The sequence below is a fragment of the Cylas formicarius genome, unplaced genomic scaffold (assembly GCF_029955315.1).
Source record: "Cylas formicarius isolate icCylForm1 unplaced genomic scaffold, icCylForm1.1 PGA_scaffold_10__41_contigs__length_53128322, whole genome shotgun sequence".
In the NCBI taxonomy this organism is placed as follows: Eukaryota; Metazoa; Arthropoda; class Insecta; order Coleoptera; family Brentidae; genus Cylas; species Cylas formicarius.
Window position 1 is genome coordinate 18,430,290 of NW_026844214.1, and position 24,307 is coordinate 18,454,596.

General features: G+C 33.2%; 1 protein-coding gene across 1 annotated transcript; it reads right to left on the reverse strand.

The window, feature by feature from the left end:
• Positions 1-1,015: 1,015 nt before the first annotated feature.
• Positions 1,016-4,766, reverse strand: LOC132708360 (uncharacterized). The gene is made up of 4 exons (XM_060680647.1): positions 4,580-4,766; positions 2,601-2,782; positions 1,258-1,365; positions 1,016-1,199 (listed from the first exon to the last, which is right to left on the reverse strand). The coding sequence occupies exons 1-4, from the start codon at positions 4,697-4,699 to the stop codon at positions 1,016-1,018; spliced, it is 594 nt and encodes a 197-aa protein (XP_060536630.1). The 5' UTR covers positions 4,700-4,766.
• Between the last annotated feature and the right edge of the window lie 19,541 nt (positions 4,767-24,307).

A 24,307-nucleotide genomic window follows, 5' to 3' on the forward strand; every position in this document is an offset into this window, starting at 1 on the left:
ATTTTATTTTATCTGTCGACTTTATTGAATAGTGTTCATTGGGGTTTATTGTTTGTGTATGTAAAGTGTTAAACTTCGGTAAACCTCTTTTATTGCAAGAAAATAGCATAAAAACCGTTTTTTCTTCATTCACCGTAAGCGACATTAGTTTAAACCAGCTCGAGTGATTACTAAATATATTTTCCACTTTAATTTTAAGATTATCCCAAGAATCATCTTCATATAAGAAGACTCGGTCATCCGCAATACCAAAGATTGTATTTATGTAAAGAATGAATAATGTTGGTCCTAAAACACATCCCTTTTTTATAACTATAAGTAATAATAATTTTTATTTTCTGTGTTCTTCCCGCATGCTAACTTTTAACTTTTTTAACTTTAAAAGGTATTCCGCGGATGCTAGAATCCTCGAAGATTTCCAAGATCATTTTATTATCAGCTGTATCAAAATCCTTTTAAAGATCGAGACACACTGGAAGTAATTTTTTATTGTTTTGCAATGAGTACTGCTACTGTAAATGTGAGTATCGTTAAAAAAATAGAAAGACACTCTATTGAATTAGTTTATACCCAACTATGAGGCTTTAAAAAAAAAACGAAAGAAGATATTCATCATCTGTTAAGATGATTCCATTTTAATCAAAGAAGTACGTAAATAACGTGTAAATACATCTTTTGTAACTAATAATAATAAGAAAAATATAGACATTAATTCAAATCGTAAAAAATTGAACGTGAATATTAAGGCTTCAAGACAAACTACATTAGTGAACCAGAGCATGTTTGTTTAGTCCCTCTCAAAAGAAAACAAACGATCGAGAGTACCATCCATTCTTCTATAGTTCTTATAGTTATCGAGATCTCCTTTAGAAACATCCAAATTAGCCTACCATTCCATATAGCAAACAATTGAATTGTATTAAGGATTTTGCGGCGTTATCAGAACCCTTTACCATTACCATTACCCATTACCTCGAAGTCCGAAGGTTGTAGCATTTGTGAAATAAAAATTATGTTATTTTAGAATTGGAGTTTTTATTAAACCGTTTCGTCCGAATATAGTTCCGACCCAAGTAAACAAGTTCAATATACTAAATTTACAGGTTTTGTGAAATTTCTTGCACTTTCCCTTTTTCCTTGCCTGTAATTCCGCTTCCTCGTATTCCTCCAATAACTCAGCATTTACAGATGAAGATGGACTAGAAACGACGGACAATTAGCATCTTAACCGTTTCACATTTAGACCGGCTTACTTACGTTAAGATGATATGAATAATATCTCCTAGAACCCCTGTTCCGTAGGTCGAATATTCAGTTCCTTCACAAATTGCTCTTAGAAGACACGCCCTCCCTGGGTAACCATGACTGGAAGTAAAATATAATTACTTGATTTTGTTCCACTGAATTTCAAAATACGCGAGTCTATAACCGTTCTGTTATGATGGTAATAAGGTTACCAGCAAAACATATCCGATGAGCTTTTCATAAAATTCCAAGCCAAACTTTTTTCTAATTCTTTACAAATAAAACAAACTTCTTTAACCGAACAAGGAAAATTTATATCTAATTCTACTCTAACAGCGGCATGGCTCACTACTGCATTGGAAACATTGCACTCTGGAGTCGAGGAATACCTTCTCCACGGACACAAATTACTATTTTTTTCGTTTTGTTCTATTATATGCATATTTAGTTCGACACGACTGCAGCATTTTTCATTACTATATATTTAATTTTGACGGGTTGATGATTTCTATGGAACGCCTTGTATATTGTATATATATATATATATATATATATATATATATATATATATATATATATATATATATATATATATATATATATATATATAATGTCCAGTCTGTGAAAAATTTGCGATATTGGTATATGAAGATATTGATTATTAAGAAGACCACCCAAATAGTCCAGATATCTCTACAATTTACTTCTCTTTATGGGGCTACCTAAAGAACAAAATTTTCTGTAATATACCAAGATTTATCTGAATTTTAGAAGAACAAAAATTGTTTTATTTAAGTAATTAAGGAAAAAATGTCATCATTAATTATAAACAAATAATTCGATTGTTTTTTTCGACTAAAAATTATTGTAGTTCAATAAAAATCATGTATTTGGGATTGTTCATTTTAGCAGTAATCAAGAAGTATCGACACCTATTAATAAAAGCTTTTTTTGAGAATTTGCAAAGTGTTTTTTTTTTTAAGATTTACCCAAAGCTACAAAGGAATCATTTATCATCAAATTATTTTTGAATTGACGATACTGCAATCGCAGAAGAGATCAGGTTAAATGTGAACGATGTAATTGTTAATATGATTGAACTTCACTTAGCATAAAGAAAAAGTGAACAAAAGTGTTAAGAAGAGCAACGACATTACAATGTTGAAAGTTGTTTTCCGTTGATGTTGTCGTATTTTTTGTGGGTGACAAAAATGTGTTCGCGGCTCAAGTTTTGGTTAGTTTGCATATAGCATGAGTTCGAGGGTGATCTTTAATGTTATACTACCTAATCCGCCGCAATAACGACTCACTAACCTAAGTTTATTAATAAACACGCTTAAAAGGACTGTTGATACCTTTCCAGTTTTTTCTCGAAAAAACTGTATAAAACCTGGCGAGCTGTTGCGTTGCCTACAATCGGAGGCCAAGTAAAATAGGTCTGGTTCTGAGGTAGGTTGTAAGACGCCTCAAAATTAACCGCAATAAAGATGTCGCCTGGAGCTTGTAGTTTTAGTGGAATGGCGAAGGCGGTAAGAATCTAAAAACGTTTAATTTAAATTTAAATTTAAAAGTAAAGAATATTACAGTTACATTACCAACAAAATTCGAATCGGTTATTACATTTAAACAATTTGGCAATACAGACAAATATTCGCTATGATTTTGCAAATACTGTATATAAATATAGTGTTAAATTGTTTATATATACAAAGTAGTTCAATAATGTAGCTCTCATTACAATTTGGAAAAACTTACAACAGCTAAGCTATAAAGTTAGTTTCATGAAAACATTGAAATATAAAATCCGTAATTTTTGTTTTGTTTTGTTAATTATTTGATATATAGGTGTATATCATATAACGATAAAAATGAGGTTAATACAAAAGCTATGTACTGTATCTGAAAGCGTTTTCGTAAACACCACCCGATAGTTTGGCAATTAGAATATTGCCAAAATTTAAACATTAAAATAAAAATCCTATTACTCTCTCCTAGCGACTTCACCATAAAAGAGGAAAGAAATCTGATGGGAGATTGGAGCAAAATTTTTGTGGAATATTTTTTATGTTCTCATATTTTATTTCCAGTTTAGATCGAAATGTACATTGCAGTGATTATCACCAAATACAATTCAAGTTTTCACTTCTTCAAAATATACAGCTACAACCGCTGTTATAACTTCGCTTAAAGATATAATATATCAACGTTTTTTTATGTTTTATGCGGTTGAATATTGTGAAATTAGCAGATCTAGTTTTTAAATTCTAAAAACGTAATCTTTAAATCGTTTAATCTGAGATTAAGGTGTTAAAAAAATATGTACTTTTTTAATTCAATCATTTTTATGCTAAATGGATTAATCTGAAAATGTGCAACGCGTTCCATTTGAAAATACTCTTAGCCTACTAACTGAGTTTCTTCCTCTTCTTAACGGTTACTGAAGTTACTTCAATCACAAGTTCGACGAACTTAGTCTATTACAATCCAATGTCTTTATTCCTCTTGCAGGAGGGTTGCAATGCTCTTCATTTTAAGAGTTATTTTATGTTTTAATTATTTTATTTATTTCAACTTCTTTTTTTCCTGTGCTTCTCGTTTGTGACCTGATGGGGCCGCGTTTAACCTAGTGCAAAAGTCGGTATATTGTTGACTGTCCAACTCCAGTTTTACTAATTCGTTTCTTGGCCAGAAATACGGGCCAAGCACTACGGGAAAGAAATTATAATTGTAATTTTAAACAAGGCACAAGTATTAAGGTCAACTACCTGTCCGTCTATTGGTCACGCTCGGAGCCTTTTACAATCATCATAGACACAATACTACGCCTATCAATAATAATTTATAACTCTCTCGCAATAATAAACACAGCATAGTGACTAAAGTGGCGTTTATAAAACTTGTTGTATAATATGTTGTTGACGCTCTATTTTGAGTGACTAATAAAAGTATTACGAACTTTAGAGTTTGCAGTGGATGTGAGTAGTAAGTACGTAGAATAATATATAGTTTTGAAGAAATTTAAGAAAGACCAAGAAAAATAAAAGAAATGCCAAGTGTTAAAAAAAAGGATTCGCAAAAAAAAATAAAAAAATATAAAACACAGCAGATTTTCTTCCTTTAGCAGATACATAAAGACTTAACAAATGAAAAACCTAAACTGAGACTAATATGAATTTCTTTTTTTTATTGTTCCAAATTATCCTTTCGAAATTATTAATTTAAAAACTCTTAAACTTTGGAGTACGTTTCATAAAAGATTTTGAAATGGTAAATCACAACCATATGGGAACAAATTATTAATAATTACATATTTTTGCCAAAAGAAAGAACTCACCCCCATATAAGGACTTCCGTTGGGAAAATGAAAGTACGGATTTCTGACCTCATATCCCTGTCCGTTGTCCGACTCGAAATTGGCAAAAAGTAACAAAATCACCGCAGCCACATTCCTCATAACGGAAGTCGCGCAATGCACACGAAAGACTGTATCTTGAACGGATTCTAATGCACCTTATTGGCTCTAAAACAGGCCAACACCTCAAAGAAAGTATAATAAAAGTATTGTTTGCGCGAAACATTAACAGAAACCATTAGTTTACAGTTGACTTTGCTTAAATAATTCATATGTTATACATCGAGAGAGAAATAATAGTTACTGCAAATAGTTTTACACGATATGGGAATTTCGGAAAGTTTTAGCAAACTTTATTCGGAATACGAATATCCGCTTTCGCTAGAAGCAACATCTTCGCTTTGCCTCCTTTCTGCCAAAAAAAAAATTGTCGCTCATAATTCGCATTCGCATTAATTTTTGTAATTGATTGGCATAGATTCAGAAGGATTAAATTTAAAAAATAAATAGACCAATGTTTTACGGGATTCCGTAAGGTTACATTATGTACAGAGTGTACCGCTTTTTTGTTGGTTTTTCGGCGTATTATCGTTATCGTTACAAACAAAAATGTCATAGCTGTCTTGCAGTCTAGGGACAGGGTGATTTTGAAAATTGTAGGTTTTGAGACACTCTTTGTACTTCGGTACTGGTCTGATAGGGTTTTTTTATGTGTCTTTGTGTATTTTTTAATAATTTTATGCGTGTCACGAAAGAATTGTTTCAAATATAAAGACCATACATTTAAAAAAAAAATATGAGTAGGCCATGGAAAATGCATTATATTTTTGCATAAATTACATGATTTTTTATGCAAAGTTGGTTACCTGTCAAAGTAACCTTATATTGATTTTTGGTGTTAACAGGAGCCATAGCAGAGGGAGAGGAGGGAAAGGTCTATTAGAAAAACGGATTCTACTACTGACTACGGGCTTTAGTCCATTACCTATTCATAAAATAATAACAAAGTTAAAGATTGAAACTTTGTAGTTCAAATACTTCTTATGTACTCTATATTTTTGAAAAGCTAATATCAAGCCTAATAAAATTATTAAAATACATAGAGGATGTTCGATTAAAAAACACACAAATCTAGTTTGGTTATAAAAATTTCGGAAGAAAACTGACTACGCCTCTGGAATCTACATGAATACCCTAATCTAAACCGGTATTCAACTTTTGGATAAGCGAACTTCAAAGGGTACCTAAAAATGTAAAAATTTCCAAAATCAACCTGCTTTTAAAAATCCAACATAGCTGTAACATATCTCTTTGTAGCACTTGAAAATTAAAAAGTAGCCTTGAGCGACGAAAGCCTGAAAAGGCTTGCTTTATTAATAAATAATACATATCAATATTTTGAATTTATTACAATAATATTTATCAATATATGGTGCCGCAAAATGAAGAATTCAAACTTCAAAACTGGGTGTTTCATAAAATCGTGAACCCTATATATTTTTTCATATTGCTATTCCTCCAACTTGACAAACTTAATACTGGTTTTACTTTGATTTGTTAAATGAAACGTTCTAGATCCTTTCTCGTGCTCAGCTGTGCTATCTCAATCACTTTAGTTAAGCTTTGCCCCGCTTTTATGACGACTTGTATAATTGATTATGTTTTTGGATTTTCAAAACGTTTTTTAAAATAATAATATGTGAGGGAGACATAATACTTTGCCACAATATTGCGCCAACCTCTACGCCACGAGAGGTTTCGTTTTCGAAATATAGGATGATGAAGTTCTAAGAATAAAGTCATTTTTGATATCTTCCATATCGAATATACAAAACACACACATCTTTCCAGCATCCACCTAATACCATTATGTTTTTTGTAGTTCAAATTGCGTTTCGCTTGTAATTGATTCATTTTATCTCTCAGTTAAATCGGTCGTATTTAATCCTTGATTTTGTCAATAAACCTACAATTAAAATAAAACCGATTATTTTAGGCAGGGCGCCATCTATCAAAGACACTTTCAAGTAAGTCAACATCGTCAGAGGAATTCTGGCTTATTTTTGCATAGGGAAAACTTCGATTACTAGATGGCGGAACGCTGCGCATAAAAAAAATTATTCGTGGCCAACATGTTAAATTAACAGCCCCTCTTAGTTAAAAATTAAAAAAAAAATGATGGGCTTGAGGGCTCTTTCAGAATCATTTTTGTAATTGGTCAATTTCTTTGCCGAATTTATAAAAATAATAAAAAACACATATGCTGGATTGTTGGACAAGTGAATAAGGCAAGATTCCTCTCTTTATTTGTTTTTAACGTATGGAGACACTAAATTAAAATTTTGGGAATATGATTCTTCGTTTCAAATTTATTGTAATTGTGTTTAATAAACTTTGGTTTTGTTAATTCGAAAAAAGAAATTTTGTTGTCACATTTTCATTGAAAGAAATAATTTCCATTTAATGAAGTAGCATATGCTGGCACTGACAAATAATGGGAACTTTATAGCATTTTGCTTTTAGTCTGAGGGTTATTCTGTAAAACGGTAAGACCGGCAGACCTGGTGGACCTTCAAATAACAGGTAGAGTCAAAATAAAAAAAAAATGATGGGCTTGAGGGCTCTTTCAGAATCATTTTTGTAATTGGTCAATTTCTTTGCCGAGTTTATAAAAATAATAAAAAACACATATGCTGGATTGTTGGACAAGTGAATAAGGCAAGATTCCTCTCTTTATTTGTTTTTAACGTATGGAGACACTAAATTAAAATTTTGGGAATATGATTCTTCGTTTCAAATTTATTGTAATTGTGTTTAATAAACTTTGGTTTTGTTAATTCGAAAAATGATGTAGCATATGCTGGCACTGACAAATATCGGGAACTTTATAGCATTTTGCTTTTACTCTGAGGGTTATTCTGTAAAACGGTAAGACCGGCAGACCTGGTGGACCTTCAAATAACAGGTAGAGTCAACGCGGTTTCTAAAATATAATGTTCTTTCTTTACCTTTAAATCGTTCAGTATAATTTTCCTAACCAATTTCTAATCTTTTTTGATATTTTTTAAATAAAGCCTGCAGGTGGGTGTCAAATATAACCAGATACCTTGCATAATTTACAATAACATACCCAATATACCAAACAGAATAAAAGTCTTATTCTGTATTTATCTGAGAAAGTCATGTTATTATTAAAAGGTCTTCGCTTGACCAATCATGTAATCAAAATCCAACATTTTTCTTCTTCTTTGATAACCTGATGGGCTTTTCCCGCTTTTTAGCAAATTCTCCCTAGGTGACTGGGGGTCGAACAGCAATTTATTCCTTCCATTTTCTTCAAGGAAAAGTTGATTGTTCTCTGCGTTGTGAATTAGGTGTACTTTATTATCTCCTTGAAGTATTGCCCATTCAATAGTTCTAAGGCCCGTATTCGCCACTAAAAATGTAGCAGACTGATATAATTTAGCAAGCGGTTAATACAATTTCTCATTCGTCTGTCAGTTTTGAATGGAGTGTAGCAGCGAAAGGTTGCATTCTAAATCTGTTTTTAAATTAGGTGTTAAGTTCATTGGAACAATCATTGCGTTCCCTTGTTAAACGTCTTCATAGTGGGCCCAAAAAGTTAGTGATGTTAGTCCTATCCAGCGTCGGTTCTACCTTTATTTTCGAAGTCGAACTTAATCAAAGATTTGCTGATCACTAATTTCATTTGACAGCACAAAATGTGACATTATGGATGCAAGTCAAATTTTCCAGGAATTTATGTCATTAACAGCAAGAAAAGTTGTATTTTAATAATGGAAGAAAATATAGTTATCAGGAATAGTCAATTGCAATAATTCTGAAATATATTGAAATCTGTAAGATATAAATAAATATTTAATTCAATTTGTTGTTTGCATGAATCCTGTTGTTTCTGTTTGTAAAATAAATCATTAAAAATTATAAAATCATTTTTTTAACGTTTATTTGAGGGTCAAGTACCGTTTATCCATTATTGAAAAAACTAATCTCTTAATTTTATATTAAAAGCAAAACAAACCCGATAAAACTCAAAATAATAACAAAAAAGTTGAAACAAAACAATTTTACGGGATTAGAACCAATGAATACATTTATGCATTCATTAGAATAGTTAACTGCTCAAAATCCATCTAACAAAGCGGCAGATGATTTAAACTGATGGCGCCTAACTTAGGTTGCCGAAAATTCATTCAAAAAAATTAAAATTTTAACTTTAACATTGTCTTATTAGTCTATTTTGCGGCGCTAAACAAACATTTAATTTTCATGATTAATTCGTGTATGGACCCCGCAAGGTCATATATCATAACATTTGAAAAATTCAAGAAAATATTTCTGTTTGGAAATTGACCAAGACAAATAATTATGAAATAATTAATTTTATATTGACTGGACAGATTTAGTAAATAACATTTTATAATGGTAGTATAAATAATAACATGTATGTGGAAGTAGCTGATCTGTGCGTCTAGCAGGATTTGTTGGGCATAAAGACGATTAAGAACGTTTTACAAAATCGGCAGAGTAATACTCTCAGAGGTTCAAACTTTTTTAGACACAAAAAAACGTAAATCCGTGTTTTCACAAAGGTCATGAAAAAAAGTTTTTGTCGAAAATTTTCTGGATACAGTTTTCTCCTCAACACTCGAAGAAAGCTTAAAAATATTTGTTTTTATGTTGGTAAAATTCTTAATGTATCATTGTTCATACTAAAGTGGACAGCAAGGCAAAATATTAGAAAAAAAAAACGAAATTTTGATATAAATTATAATAATGCGGTTAAGAAATATCAATTCGATAAGGAAAATTTTAAAAATTATAAGTGAAAATTCTTGACTCTTTTGAAGTTTTACATAACTCTGACATTTGTGAACGCTAAAATAGGTTAAAACTTCCTACTCGAACAAAAAAGCAGTAGCAGTATAAAACATTTCTTTCAAGAGCATCACTAAATATATTTCTATGATTGTAATACAAAAAATAATAAAAATTTAATAATGTCTTTAGGTTTATAATACTATATAATAAGTTTATTTATCAAAATAAATGTTAACATACCGGTGTGATCTCTGTAGCTATTTCTTTGATTGTTTCAGCCCTTATTACGTCAAATCCAGGTGACTTTTTTAGTTTTAAGCTGTTAATATTTAGTATTTTTCTGCACATCACTTCCCTGAAGAACACACCATGTGTAGCCTATCTAATATTTTCATTCTATGAGACATTTTATATTTTCTGGAAAAAACTCTCTCTAACTTCCGTAAAATAATTACTAAAATGATTGGATATCTCTTGTTTGTCTTTTATTATTTGTGAGCAATTTTGGATTTGATTTTTCTCTATAATAGTTTTGTGTTTATGCTTTTTACAGATATCATTCACACAGTTCCATACATCACCGCTTCTCTTTTTATTGCTCATGAGAAGTTTTTCGACGCATTGCTTTATAATTTTTTTTAATATTCTTTGCCAGCTCGTTTTTAATTTTCCAATATATATCTTTTAAGTCATTGTTTTGAGAAGAATTTTGCCACTTGTAATTTAATTTTTGGGAGAAGTGCTTTTGTTATATATCTGTTTTTTTTTTAGTGTTGCTTAATTTAATAGTTCGTGTATTTTGTTTTATCAAGAGTTGTGACTTTTAATTTTTCAAAGAAAATTCCACAGGCTACTGTATTGCTATTTACAAAACTTCTGGATTCTTCCTGCGTCGGTTTTTGCGGTGCCGAACTTGCTGACGTTTCGCCAATCGTCCTGTTAGCTTCTTTAGAGGTTGACTGAAACTGGCTCGCATTTTACTCTGTACCTGCTTATATGTTGTTTGAGGGGTTTGAGTTAAGTGAGGGGCATAAAAACCGTCTCGGATGACTGATTCTCATATTTGTGACAGGTAGAGACCGGAGTCGCCGTTAAAATTATTAGGTTGTTTATAAATTTCTATAGACTCTCGGACTTTTCGTTGGCGCAAGAATTGATTACATGCAAGAATTTAATTTTTATTTTATTTATTTGAAAAAAAAAAAGTTGGCAGTTTTCTATACATTTTGATTTAAATCTGTCATTTCATAAACATCATAATGACAATGTCTACATTCCAGTGGTTAAACGTTAATAGTTCAAAGCAATTCGGCACTAACCTACCTACCATATACCTATTAGAAAATAAAGTGGCCCTACTACGGTAAAAATTGATGCGCCTTACGTGACTATGATATTTTCGTAGGGATGGTGATGATTCTTCCGCACATTTCACCAACTAAACTGGGTTTTGCGCAAAATTCTTTCTAAACATACTTATTTCGTTTTCACCTGATGATTTAATGGGATCTGGACACATTTATCTGGGCATACTTATGCAAACTTATTGACGATCTGGTTTAAAAAATTGGTTTAAAACGAGATTTTAAATCTCGCGCTGCGCATGTTGGATGGACCTTATCATTTTTTCTTTTATAGGTGCTTTATAACTTCCTCTATTATCAGAAATAGGCAGGGCCTTTATATCTGTAGTAGCTATATACTACATAACTGCATAGTTAACCTTTGCTCAGCTAGATATTTCAGAATTAAAGTTCGAATCGAATCGGATTTTGAACAGGTATTTTTTTATTAATCAGCTGTTTAGAATACATATTTGTGTTCGTCAGTACGAATAATTTTCAAAAATGACTAGGCTCAAAAAGTTTTCTAACCGTCAATTTGGAATATCAACGGGCAAACCGCCCAATATAAAATAAGATTTACAAAATAGTAAAAAACAAAATAAAATAAAAGAAAATGAAACGAAAACAAAACAGAATGAAATATATAAAGACCCAACCCTAGTATGACAAACCTAGACTTTCCAAAATATTAATATTAATGTCGGAGTCGACACGATAGTAAGAACACATATTTCTAACAGTAGCGAGGCATCAACACGTTGTTATACAATACTATTCAGAAGTCAGACAACGGAACAGTTTCACTAACAGTACTTTTCTTCTTTATTAAATATTTTTGCACTCTGAAAGCAGTCAAGTAGGTCCGAAAAGCGATTTGCTAGTGCGGCTGATCTAGTAAGAAAAGAACTCTGCCCATAGTTAGTAGGATGGAACTCGACTTGGAAGGAGTGGTTTATTCTGGTCTGCCGGGGGGGAACGCGAACCGCCATCTTACATAAAAGCACAGGTCTATGAGAATTTTAGTGCAGTGGATTATAAAAAATTGTGAGATCCCTATGTATGCGACAAATCTGGAGAGTTGAAAGTTCGAGAGAGATTTCCAATTCCCAGTAATCGACGTGCTCAAGTTCTTGGTGCTCCTTAAATGCTATATACCGCAGGAACCTATGCTGCACTCTTTCTATGGCCTGTATGTGGACGTTTTACAAAGGCGACCACACACAAGAACAATAATCCAGGTGTGGACTCACGAGGAAGCAGAACAGTAATCTGAGAGACGGAATACCTTTAATAATACAACGCTTAATAAAACCCAAAATCTGAAGTGATTTGGACACAATAGATGAAACATGGTGTGTGTAAGTCAATTTACCATCGAGTAACAATCGGAGGCCTGCAAGAATGGTGACCTTTTTATGTTATAAGTATAATGTACGCTCTGTGTTTATGCGCAAGTAGCCGTGTAGTTGCAGTTTGAAGATATGTAGAAATTTACCTGGCCAGAAACATCTCAGATCAACAAGAATTTTCAATTGGTTAGGCGAAACGCGTGCTGAAAATTTGTTGCCAACATGAAAGAAATGAAAATGCTATGTCCCTGAAAAGGATAATAAATTTAATATTTAATGCGGCATTTTTGTTGCTGTTTCAATGCGTCCGTTTGAGCTTCCATTAAGACTTGACAGATAGCATTATTGATAGTTTTTAGAAAACAAACTTTAATTAATGTTGGAAACGTTATTTAAATGGGTGGATTGGATGCAAGTAGTGAATTTCCTTGCCCAACCCAGAACCCGGATCTTAATTTGCTTAATTTTTCTCTTTGGAATCGCTTGAACACTTAGTTTGAAATAAATACATATACAGCAGCGGAGCGTCCATGTAACCACTGTTACCATTAGTAACAGTTTAAAAAAGAATAAATTAAGATTTTATGTCTACTGTGAAAAAAATCATTTTTTTTACCAACAGCAATACGTAATAGTAATCAACTCTACGGTAATAAACTCTAGTATTCAGAAGTTTTCAGTGACATACAAAACGATATTATGAAAGCCATAATTACATTTATGAATGATATAATTAAATCAGTACTTGCCGAAGCAAGTTTTGTAGCTGTTATGTTGGATGAAAGCACCGATGTTTCGGCACAATTGCGACTTTCGGTCGTTTGGTCAACGTTAGTGAAGAGCGTTCAGCGCGACAGTTATTGGATATTTTGTTCAGTGTGTTAGATAGTTTCAATGTAGAAATAAACTCATTGCACAGACTTACAAAACAACGCCCCACAAAAACTGGTTAGAGATGAATATCAAGATGCAATTTTTGTTACTTGTTATGCCCATAGACTAAATTTGGTTTTACAGTGGAATATATTAAGGGGTGTAGTTTTTTTTTAAACATTATTAGAGCTTGCTGTGGTTTCAAAATCGTCCAAAAGGGCTGTCGCTTTGGATATAATGGGTGTTTTTTTTTCGATGTATAGAACTTTAAGTTGGCATTGCTGTTCAAGATGGCGACCGATTTAACAGCTGTCAAATGACCTCTCAGTTTGGTTTGGCAATTCATCATGAATAGACTCACGCCTGAACAACGCTTGCAAATAGTGCAATTAAATTTCGAAAATAATGGTTCTGTGCGGAATACGTATCGCGCACTACGTCCATTTTATCGTCGACAAAATCGTCTATAAGAGCGGTTAATTCGATTAACCATGGAACGTTTTCGCACCACGTTTACTCTTATTGATAACTCGCATCCCCAGAGGCGCCGTACGGTGGGTACAGAAGAAGCTATTGCTGCTGTAAAACATAGCATTGAGGAAGACCCGAATGAGTTCATCCGCCATCGAGCACAAGAATTGGATTTGTGTCCATCCACTTTGTGGAAGGATCTTGGTTTACGTGCTTACAAAATCCAACTCGTGTAAGAATTGAAGCCAAACGATTATCAAGTAAGTCGTAGATTCGTCGATGGGTCGATTGCGAATTTTGTTTAGCGATGAAGCGCACTTCTGGTTGAATGGCTACGTCAACAAACAAAACTACCGCATTTGGAGCGAAACTAATCCTCAAGTGTATGTCGAAACACCGTTATATCCAGAAAAACTGACTGTTTGGTGCGCTTTATGGGCTGGTGGAATCATTGGTCCGTACTTCTTCAAAAACGATGATGGCCAGAATGTTACAGTCAATGGTGATCGGTATAGAGCTATGATTACTAACCCTTTCATTTCTGAATTGAATAACCATGATGCCCAGGAGATGTGGTTTCAACAAGACGGCGCAACATGTCACACAGCTCGTGCCACAATCGATTTATTGAAAGACACGTTTGGTTACCTCCTAATTTCATATTTTGGACCTGTGAATTGGCCTCCAAGATCTTGTGATTTAACACCGCTAGACTACTTTCTGTGGGGCTATGTAAAGTCATTGGTCTATACGGATAAGCCACAAACGCTTAATTTGGAAGACAACATTCGCCGTGTTATTGCCGATATACGGCCACAAATGTTGGAAAAAGTCATCGAAAATTGGACGTCCAGATTGGACTACATCTGTGCCGGCCGTGGTGGTCATATGCCAGAAATCATATTTAAAATGTAATGCCACAAGATTATCTTTCGGATAAATAAAATTCATGTCAATCGAATAATCCATCGTTGTTTTATTTATTTATAATTTATTTATTTTTCAACATCATTTGTTTCACTTCTTCAACGCTTTCATGAGTTATTGACGTGCCACCATATGAAGTTGTCCATATTTAAAGTGTTTTGCAGCACTGTATTCCATTTTTACACAAAATTTCATGAAAATTCTTTTACCTTTTTTTTAAAACACGTCTAACGCTTCTGTCTCACCAAAAAGAGTAATCGTGCAAACTGGCTGAAACTGTGGAAACATGTCAGGGACATGTGTATCAACATAACAAAAAAAATATCGAAGATGGAATGTACGTAACTCCACCAATTACAAAAGTCACATTATTTTTTGAACACACCTCGTATTGTTACAAAGTTAGAAGTCTCGGCAATTATACTGACAACAGAAGTTTTTATCGTCATTCTTTGTTATAAGTTGGAAGAAACAAATAACCAACCTACATTTAACCGAACAATAAAATACACATTTTTCGTAGAAATAGTTTTCGTTTCCCACCGCGGTGCATCTCATTGAGGAAATCGAATCAAGGGCGTCTTTTCACAAAATTGGGAATATAAAGTTTCACGTGTAGAGCGGGAAGATGTTGGAGTGTCGGAGATAGCTACTTTGGTAAATTTGGAAGCGTATAATATTTACCGAAGTATACTTCCGCGATAATGAAACACAAAGGGACTTTCTGTTCGAAGCCTTTGAACCTCCCTGCGCGAGAAAGGATTATTGTAACGAACGCACTAGAAAAGATATATCAATAATGTATTTTCGGAAGAGAGCGGGAAAGACTGTGAATATATGTGAGAATGTATAATTGCTTCGGAACCATTTTGTTTTGTGTTTTAAAAGTAAAATTAAAAAAAAATGAATGCCTTCATTAAATTGTTTACGTTTTAGGTCATAAATAAAATAAAATAAAAAAAATGATGTAAATGATTTTTATATACAAAAGTATCTTGAAGAGCGTCTAGTTCGTGAACATTTATATTCAAAAAAATAGAGACTACACATTTATTCTGTCATTTTGTATGAAAAGCCAATTGAAAGAAAAATGTGGAAAACGACAATGAAGAAAATGTGCTTTGATGGTTAAAACCACTTAAATGTTATTCTTAAACAATTCTTTTAATAAAACAAGTAGCATTAACAATAACATTATTACCATATACTTGGAGCTGCAGTCTAGAAGTTCTTCGTTTCTTTTTATACTTCAATGTAAAATGCAAAAGACGAATCTTAGATCTCGTTACCCCAAACTTGTGGTCCAGTAACTTTTTTTCACATAGAATTGGCTTTGCTGAACCACCTATATTTGCAGAATTGCATAAGAATAAAAAAATACCTTATCACTAAGCATCCTTAATATTCATTCTATAACATCAAGTAGTACACAACAGACCCAGTTTTGGATATAGATAATTGGAAACTTCCAGAAAGTAAACAAACCCTATCAATGTTGACAGTTGTTTGAAAGTGAATTTTAAGTTGCCTACACACCTTACACCTTACTTCTATATTAGAAACTATGCCACACAAACACCGTGAATACGATAATTTTTAAAATCCACATTGTCTATAAGCACTCGGCATTACATGGGCACGATCAAAATTAAAATTTTGATATCCTGTTGGGCCATCATTCCAAGCGGGAATTTCTTTGTTGCTTATCCTTTGCATTCTAATAATTGTTCTTTGAAGAATGTGGCATATGCGTTTCATGCGGTTCTTGAATATTCTTGTCGTGTATGTGAAAAAAGTGTCTGCATATGTGCAAAAGTAAATAAGAATTTCGGTATATGGAGGGTAAGTTTGGCCGCAAGCATTTAGCAAGACCTTAACGTTTTGGATCTTGGAAATGTTGTCGTTGTCGCACTTCTGTTATTTATATATTTAAACATAATTGCAATTAGTAATAAGCGCCTATTCAGAAACTTGGCTACTTTTTGTTATTTATATTCTAAATACCAGCAGCCATTGGCTTTTGAGCTTCCTCTAATTAACAACCTGGGATGGCGGGTACTGGACCCACAGCTTGTCTTACAACTCTCATCTCATGCCTTCGGGCACCTATCGCCCACTCCGTTAATGCTTTTGTCTCTGGCTGTCGGCCACTGGACGCCCGGGCTGTTTTGTATAGTGGATTTGTCCCTTGGATTTGCACCTACCAATATTGTTATGTAATTGAGAAGTCAATAAAGTTTTAAGTGTCTTGTATTATTTATTGAGAACTCTACCACTGAGAAGCTACGCATCGAATTATTACCAGTAGTGCCAAAATAACAAAGTCACTATTGCACTATCAATAATTTATACAACATCTATTTATATTTGCGTGCTCTGGCTTTTCTTTTAGACTGACTAGATCACAACGCCTCGCTTTTACAGAACACAGCGACTACCCGCTATAATAGTGGATCATCCGAGCTGTTTGCCGAGAAGCGCCGTCTGTGACCTCGGTCCTATTCCTGGGTTCGACTCTTTCGTCTAATAACTTTAAGTTTTTCACGTATGACTCTTTCAAACATTGTGTGGATGTGAATTTAATTCTTTCCACTTGAATTTTTTTTTTAACCTAAATCTTATTAGGAGGGCTGCTTTCAGTTAATGTGACACATTTACGATACGTTCAATAAACCAACAATTTAGAATTCTTTCCCACGTGTCAGCGGTACTCCTATCTTAAACCAAACGAAAAATCAGGATTTAATCGAAATAAGAGTTATTAGAAAAAGTTGTCTGCGTGCTCGACTAAAAGAAACTACAAAATTTTATACAAAGTCCACTTGATTAAGGGGAGAAAACTACGGAAGCTCGCTCTCTAGACTTGAGGAATATACGGATTTAAATTAAAATAGCGAGTAAAAGTTTTTATCACATTTTAAAGTAATTTAAGAAAGAATAAAAGTTTGCCGGAAATTTCTGAGAGTGACGATTTAATCCATTGATCTCTTAATTTAAATAGCATCTCGACTGGGAAAAATTAGGATTTAGGATGTTAAGGAGAAAAATTTGTCTTTTATTAACGAGGAGTTTCAAATTTTAATTGGATTTATTAATTGGATAGCTTTTTGATTAATTGCGAGCTTAAATTTCTCAATACGTTTGGAAATAAATAGAAATAAAGTACGAAATGGCAATGTATCTATAGGGTGGCCTGTTTCTAATTGGATGACACCTTATCTCAGAAGTGAAAACATACTTAAAGACAAAGGATGTTTGATTTCACTTATACTTTTAAAATATTATATTGTTATATAGAGTGAACGGCTAAAATATGAAACAAATTATTTTTTTGCAGTAAATATAAAATATACAGAATGGGTCAAAAAAGAGGTGTCGAAAACAAATTCCTTCTTTTAAACGGAACACCATTTTTTTAAATCCATGTATTATACCCTATACCTCTTACTATTATGTGCTTATGTACTTTTTGTATTAAAAATATTACTCAGTATTTTTTTTCATTTGCCTTATTTCGTATCTAATTTTAAAGATTAAATCATTTAAATTTTGTGTTTTTCTTTCTTATACGCTTCAGGTTTTAAAAATCCCTTCTACCAATCCGCTGTCCGGAAAATATCGTATTTAAATATTCAAGCTTAATCATGCGAGAGTGAATATCGGGCTTCAATAATATTGTGATAGAAGAAATCGAAAAGTCATTCAAAATATCTGAACAAATATTTTTCTGTGCTTATTATTTGCCTTATTTACCGTACCATTTAAACAAAACGTGGCTTTATCACTAAACTTTAAATGGCGATGAAAAAATGGATTTGCGTGGCACATCTCCATCATATTTTCCCAAAACTGTAGCTCTGCGGTCGGATTCATTTTCGTTCAGCTTCTATAGTAATGTAATCTTGTACGGATAATACTTCTCTTCTTGTAATACAAGCAAAGTTGTTTATTGACTAACATTATTATTTGAAGCTACTTCAGAAGATGCACGATGGAGATTATCCTCAACTTCTAATAAAATATTTAATCTTGTGTTCTCATTAGTTTTTGAACGACTTGACTGTAGTCGATCTTTGACGTACATAAATTTTCTCGATATTTTGTGATAAAAAAAATTAAAAAATTTAAAATTCAATTTTCTGTGTTTTATTATAATTGTGATAATGTAAGAACTTTACTGCTGCTAGCTACTATCTGTTCAAATTGGTGAAGGCTTACGCGGCCCGTTGATAAGCTATTATCTTGGTTCGGGTTTAAAGGCCGTCGTTGATTGGAATTACTTCCTAACGTTTCGCTAGCACGAGTGGCGAGCTTCTTCAGAGGTCCTTCCATCTCCGATGTTAGACGTAGACTGACGATTTCTCCTGCGCAGGTTGTATTTATGCCGATTGGTGGTGGGCGGGACTTGTTCCGCTTCGGTTGGTCTCGGGATATCGATCGGTACTGCTCGGGCGTTCCTAAGGATCGGGTTCCAGATTTGGTTGAGTCTAAGGGACTCCTCCTTTCGGTTGAAATTGTTTCACCCGATCCTTAGGAACGCCCGAGCAGTACCGATCGATATCCCGAGACCAACCGAAGCGGAACAAGTCCCGCCCACCACCAATCGGCATAAATACAACCTGCGCAGGAGAAATCGTCAGTCTACGTCCAACATCGGAGATGGAAGGACCTCTGAAGAAGCTCGCCACTCGTGCTAGCGAAACGTTAGGAAGTAATTCCAATCGACGACGGCCTTTAAACCCGAACCAAGATAATAGCTTACTATCTGTTCAATTAAAAATTAAATTTATGTTTTTATTTTTTTGCTCATAAAAAAGAAGACATAGTTATAGGGTGGGCTCCATGAATTATGGGTGAAATTTGCCTTGGCATTCGAAAATGGATTTATCCACATCCACTTTTTGACCCATGCTGTATATTTTCTGTTTACTGCAAAAAATGCACAAGACAAAATTATGAAGGGCGTGTGCGAGCATTTCTCTTGAAATCCAATAACTGATTTTTAAATGAATTTGTGTACTGCATAATATCTTGTTATTATAAATATATGTGTTCTCCCACTAAAATCGTTTGTTATATATTTCGGGTTGATTTCTTTAAAATCGGGTCGAATTGAGTGCTATAGTCCGGCACACGATAATTGCTCTTGACTTTCTTGACCTATCAAAACCCTCAATAAACCGAGCAATTAACCAATAAAAGGCTGTTTTATCAGCGTTTACCGGTACATTTTTATTTTAGTTTTATTTTAGCAATTTTAAAATCATTTACAGACATTATTTCTTATGTTTACGCCGTGGCCTGAAGAAAATTGCGACAACGGAATGGAGGAGAGTAACAAACCAAAAAGGAAGTCAGTTTATCTTTATTATCAGATAAAACACTGTTTCTAAGTTTTTCAATTTTTAAAAACTGTGACTTGATAGACATCCGTGAAAGTTTACTACAACATTTCTTAAAATTTAACATAGCAATTAAAACAGTCGGCTAATAATTCATATTTTTAATCCAGGTCTTCTAAAAACAGGGTGATCAAACGTTAACATTAATGATATCAATGATTGAATTAAAATAATATTTGATATTACGAGATAGCTAATTCCGGACTACAAAACAGGATAACTTATATAAAGAAAGTTTGAGAAGCTGCAAACTGAGATAGTTAAATAAAGGAAAGAAATATAGATGTTTTCATTTTCTGCAATTTTAAAAACAGAGTGTTTGAAGCGCCGAAAACCCGACTCACATAAAAGAAGCTTGTTAACGGAACACCAGACTATGTTCCTCAAGAAGTAAACACAATTTGGAACCGCCGCCAAGCCGCCCGCCGCTCGTGTGGCGAAACTATTCATGTAGTTCGTGTGGGACGATAAACTTACACACAAGGCTGAATAGAAACAACTCATAACATGGGCCAAGCTGCGGCGGCAGCGACGCCGGGTCGTCTTTAATTAACTTAAGACGACGCCCTTCATTAAGTGCGATGTTAAGTGAAACATTTGAGGAGAGGAATAGCTCGCCAGACATGTCGGTCCGGATATTACAATAGGTGGATGCGTCTTTGAAGTGATTCCCGTCGATTTTGTATACGAATAGAAGGACATCATCAAAGGCCTGAATCACTAATGTGGTTTAGGTTTTCGCTCGTGCAGTTTCGATGTATATATATATATATATATATATATATATATATATATATATATATATATATATATATATATATATATATATATATATATATATATATTGATAAAAGCGGCTGAATTATTAAACTATTGTGTCGCAGGAATGTATTATGGAAACAAATCCATTTAGTCCTCGTGTAGATGTAAATTAAAATGGCAACGGCTTCTCTACACCAAACCTAAGTTGGTAATAAACACGGCGGTATCTATTTTAACCACTACTCTCAAATTCACGTGGCCATTGTATGGTTCCAAGATAAAACAATGCTTTCAAATTGTTAAGAAAAAACCTTTTTCGATTTAATTAAGGCTTCCAACTCTTTTTAGTGAAGGAATAGCGTTGAAGTGTTTTATGAATAAAAAATATGCAGTAGCGTTAGAATAGAATAGAATTAGAAAAAAATATTAGAAACCAAGTGCAGTGGGTATTCAAATTGAAAGAAGGCTGTTATATCATATCATAAAATATTGAGAGGTTGTTGAATGAGAGGATTTTTCAAAAGGTCATTGCATTTATTTTTGGATAGTGAACTTGGATCTAAACTCTAAAGGCAACGGAAAAATGAGTCAAATTTCACTCTAGATAAAGACGGCTAGATAATTGTTGTCTCTCCCTCTTGATCAGTTGAATATATTGGAAAGTGCCTGATAATATTTATAATGGTGTAATGTCTTAGAAAACCTTCGAATGAAGCTCATACATATTAATGTACTTAGAAATTCAAAATATATAAATCTTTCCAAAATCTAAAAATATATTACCCTTATTTCAAAAATTACTTAAAATGCACAGGTATTGAATTGAAATCTGTAGATTTAATTAATATTTTTTATTTCTTTTATGTTTTTGTGACGAGTAAATCAATGAATAAGGAATACCACAATATTGCTTTGATTTTTATTTATAAATAATTATGTTGAATGTCAGGATAAAAAAAATTGTCACCAACAGCTTTTTTTTAAATAAATTTAAATACACCCTGTAGCTCTAAAATTAAAATTTTTGGGATATATGTTGGAATCAATATTTTTGTTAAAATCACCGAAGAATAATCACCATGTGTATAAGTGACCTTTTGGACATCGAGCTATATTTTGCCGGTTTTTAATGTACACAGGCCATTCAGTTTTAATTCGAACTTTTCACGTGCAAACGTCCAAGAGCTCGTATCCGCAAAGTAGCATCTAACTTAATTAATCAACAGCACACAGCATAACCCAGGTTAATGTTCAACGCAGAGATGAAAACGGGGAAATTTTAATTAGAGAAATAGAGCGAAATTATTTGACGTGCATATGCACCAACAGTATTATTACTACGGGTTAAAACTCATGTAAAATATACACGTAGGTACATATACTATTTCCAAATATAATGTATTCGGTAGCAGCGTTGTAATATGGATGTGACACGCAAACACTGACAATTTTGTTCTCGGGCATACGATTACTGTTTGTTGGACAGGTTCAACTAATAAACCACAAATTCATGTAAATTCGTCCAGTAATGTTAGCATTACTTTCGTGTTTAGAAGCGGGGTTTCGCTATTTTTGTAGCTCGATTTTAATTCTATTTTGGGTCCCAACTAGTTGATACGGATGATGGTATTGGGATATCCGGATAGGGTTATTTATAAAAATGGTTTCTGTTGAATATTTAGAAATCTGTTGATTTTATGAAAAAAAAAGGGATTGAAAGTTTTATTATTTTTGCATGCTGTGCAATGATATGCTTAGATCTTACCTCCGACCTTTCGTTTCCGAGAATCCATCGTCATTACTAAGTTAGAAGTTTGTCAACTACCCACACTATAAGAGCTTATTAGATAATACCTGTACCCTATTTGAGTTACAAATATAGCTATTAAATAATGTAGTGGCTTCAGAACAATAAAAATTGATGCGCTGCGTTCGGCATGGATACTTTCATAGAACAACTTTCCGCGCAGGCAATCTCCACAAACTTAATTCGTTCTCCCAGAACATTTAACATGATCTGAGCATATTTTAAGAAAATACTGTCATAATGCTAGCCGAAAAATAGCCGAAACCTGTTATGGTGGTTGTTGAATACTGATAGGTCCTAATAGTTGCCTTGAAATGATAGGTGGTATTAGTTAAAAACAAGATTGCAAATGACCGCGCATGCGCATATTGCACGACCCTATACAATTTTTTTTCATCGTCAAAAATTCCTACATCAGCATAGGCAGGGTCTCTATAGGTCTAGTAGCTTTATGGAGTTACCTAACTATTTTGACGTAGCACTGACATGGTCACAGGCGGCTCTACGTCTATATATGGAACAAACGGAATTCGCTCGCCATGACGTCGGCTGCTGACCTAAATTGCGTCACAAATCTAACAAGTTTTTGCTTTATTGGATATTTTGAAACACCAAACGATGGTTAGCAAATCAACTAAAAGTGTAATAATTTCAGATTAATTTTTCTAAGGCACTATGATATTTTCTGAAACACAAGACTTAAAAAAAAATCTTGAGTAAAATGTCTATATAATAATAAATATAAACATGGGTAGAAGAAAAGAATGTGTGGCGCGATGACAATTTGAAAAAATGTGTTTTCTATTTATTTTGTAAAAGAAAATCATTTAAACGAAAGCTAACTTTTTGGAACAGTTCAATTTCAAGAGATAAAACATAACAATCAAATCTTATAACCATAAAAATCTAAAAATAATACAAATGTGTTTAATGGCGCTTGCGTCCCTTCTGTTCGTCTAGCTAAAAGATGGAATAGTCAATAAATGAATAAATACCACGGAAAAACACCTTATGGACGTCTGTAAATCAGTAGTTTATTGAATTTCAATGCCGACCAAAATGGCAACCTCGAGTCATTCGAATTACTTCGACTTCGACCACAGTAGCAAATATTTCATATTGTGTACCTACGAACGGGATAAATCAATTGTTTATGCAATATGGATAAAATTTTACAATCACATTAATGGTTTAATGTTTAATCAAAATCAACGGAACATTACAGATACAAATATTGTTGCTGAAACTAGAAAGTAAAATAATTACTCAATTGGTTGGTCTATGACGTCCATCTAAAATCATAGTACATCTATTATTTTACGTATCATAAATTGACGTTAATACTTAACTTGCATTAAGTTAGTAAATGCAACGTCAGAAAAATGCTACTTGAAAACAAACTGAATTATCGCTCTAGCACTATTACATCACAAGTGATGTTATATTGCTTCATACGAAAGCATACTTTATCTGTAGTGCGATATGGAATAGTATATTATGCTACAAGTGTAGTAAATGGCAAAAAGTGTACCAAACGTATTGCACACTATACTGTTTATAGGATCGTTAGTTCTTGAGTACATTTTTGCAAAACAACACAAATATATTCACTGACATGACTGACATGTCAAAATTGAAGGCGTGCAATAGTATCTCCGAAAACATCCGATTGCACCCAAACCCGTGCGGTAATGCCCTGGAAATATCCGAAGTGGCTCAGATCCGTGCGAAACGACACCAACGTGGTAAAATGATACTTTCCGCATACTAGATCGGTGTTTAATTAGGTATTTTACAATATAGAATAGAATAGTATATTACACAAGGTCCACAAATGTATTGATCGGTACAATAGAGGATCTAGTTTGTTCATTAAAAGCTGTCCAAAATATCCATCCATCCATCCATCCATATTTAGATGTCGGCTAATT

Bases quoted from the DNA above. Each gene is read 5' to 3' on its own strand.
- LOC132708360 (XM_060680647.1), bottom strand. From the start codon at position 4,699: ATGAGGAATGTGGCTGCGGTGATTTTGTTACTTTTTGCCAATTTCGAG. The intron at 2,783-4,579 runs GTGAGTTCTTTC...AAACGTTTTTAG, and splicing joins ACGGAAGTCCTTATATGGGG to ATTCTTACCGCCTTCGCCAT. The intron at 1,366-2,600 runs GTATCAACAGTC...TTTTACTTCCAG, and splicing joins TTCGAGAAAAAACTGGAAAG to TCATGGTTACCCAGGGAGGG.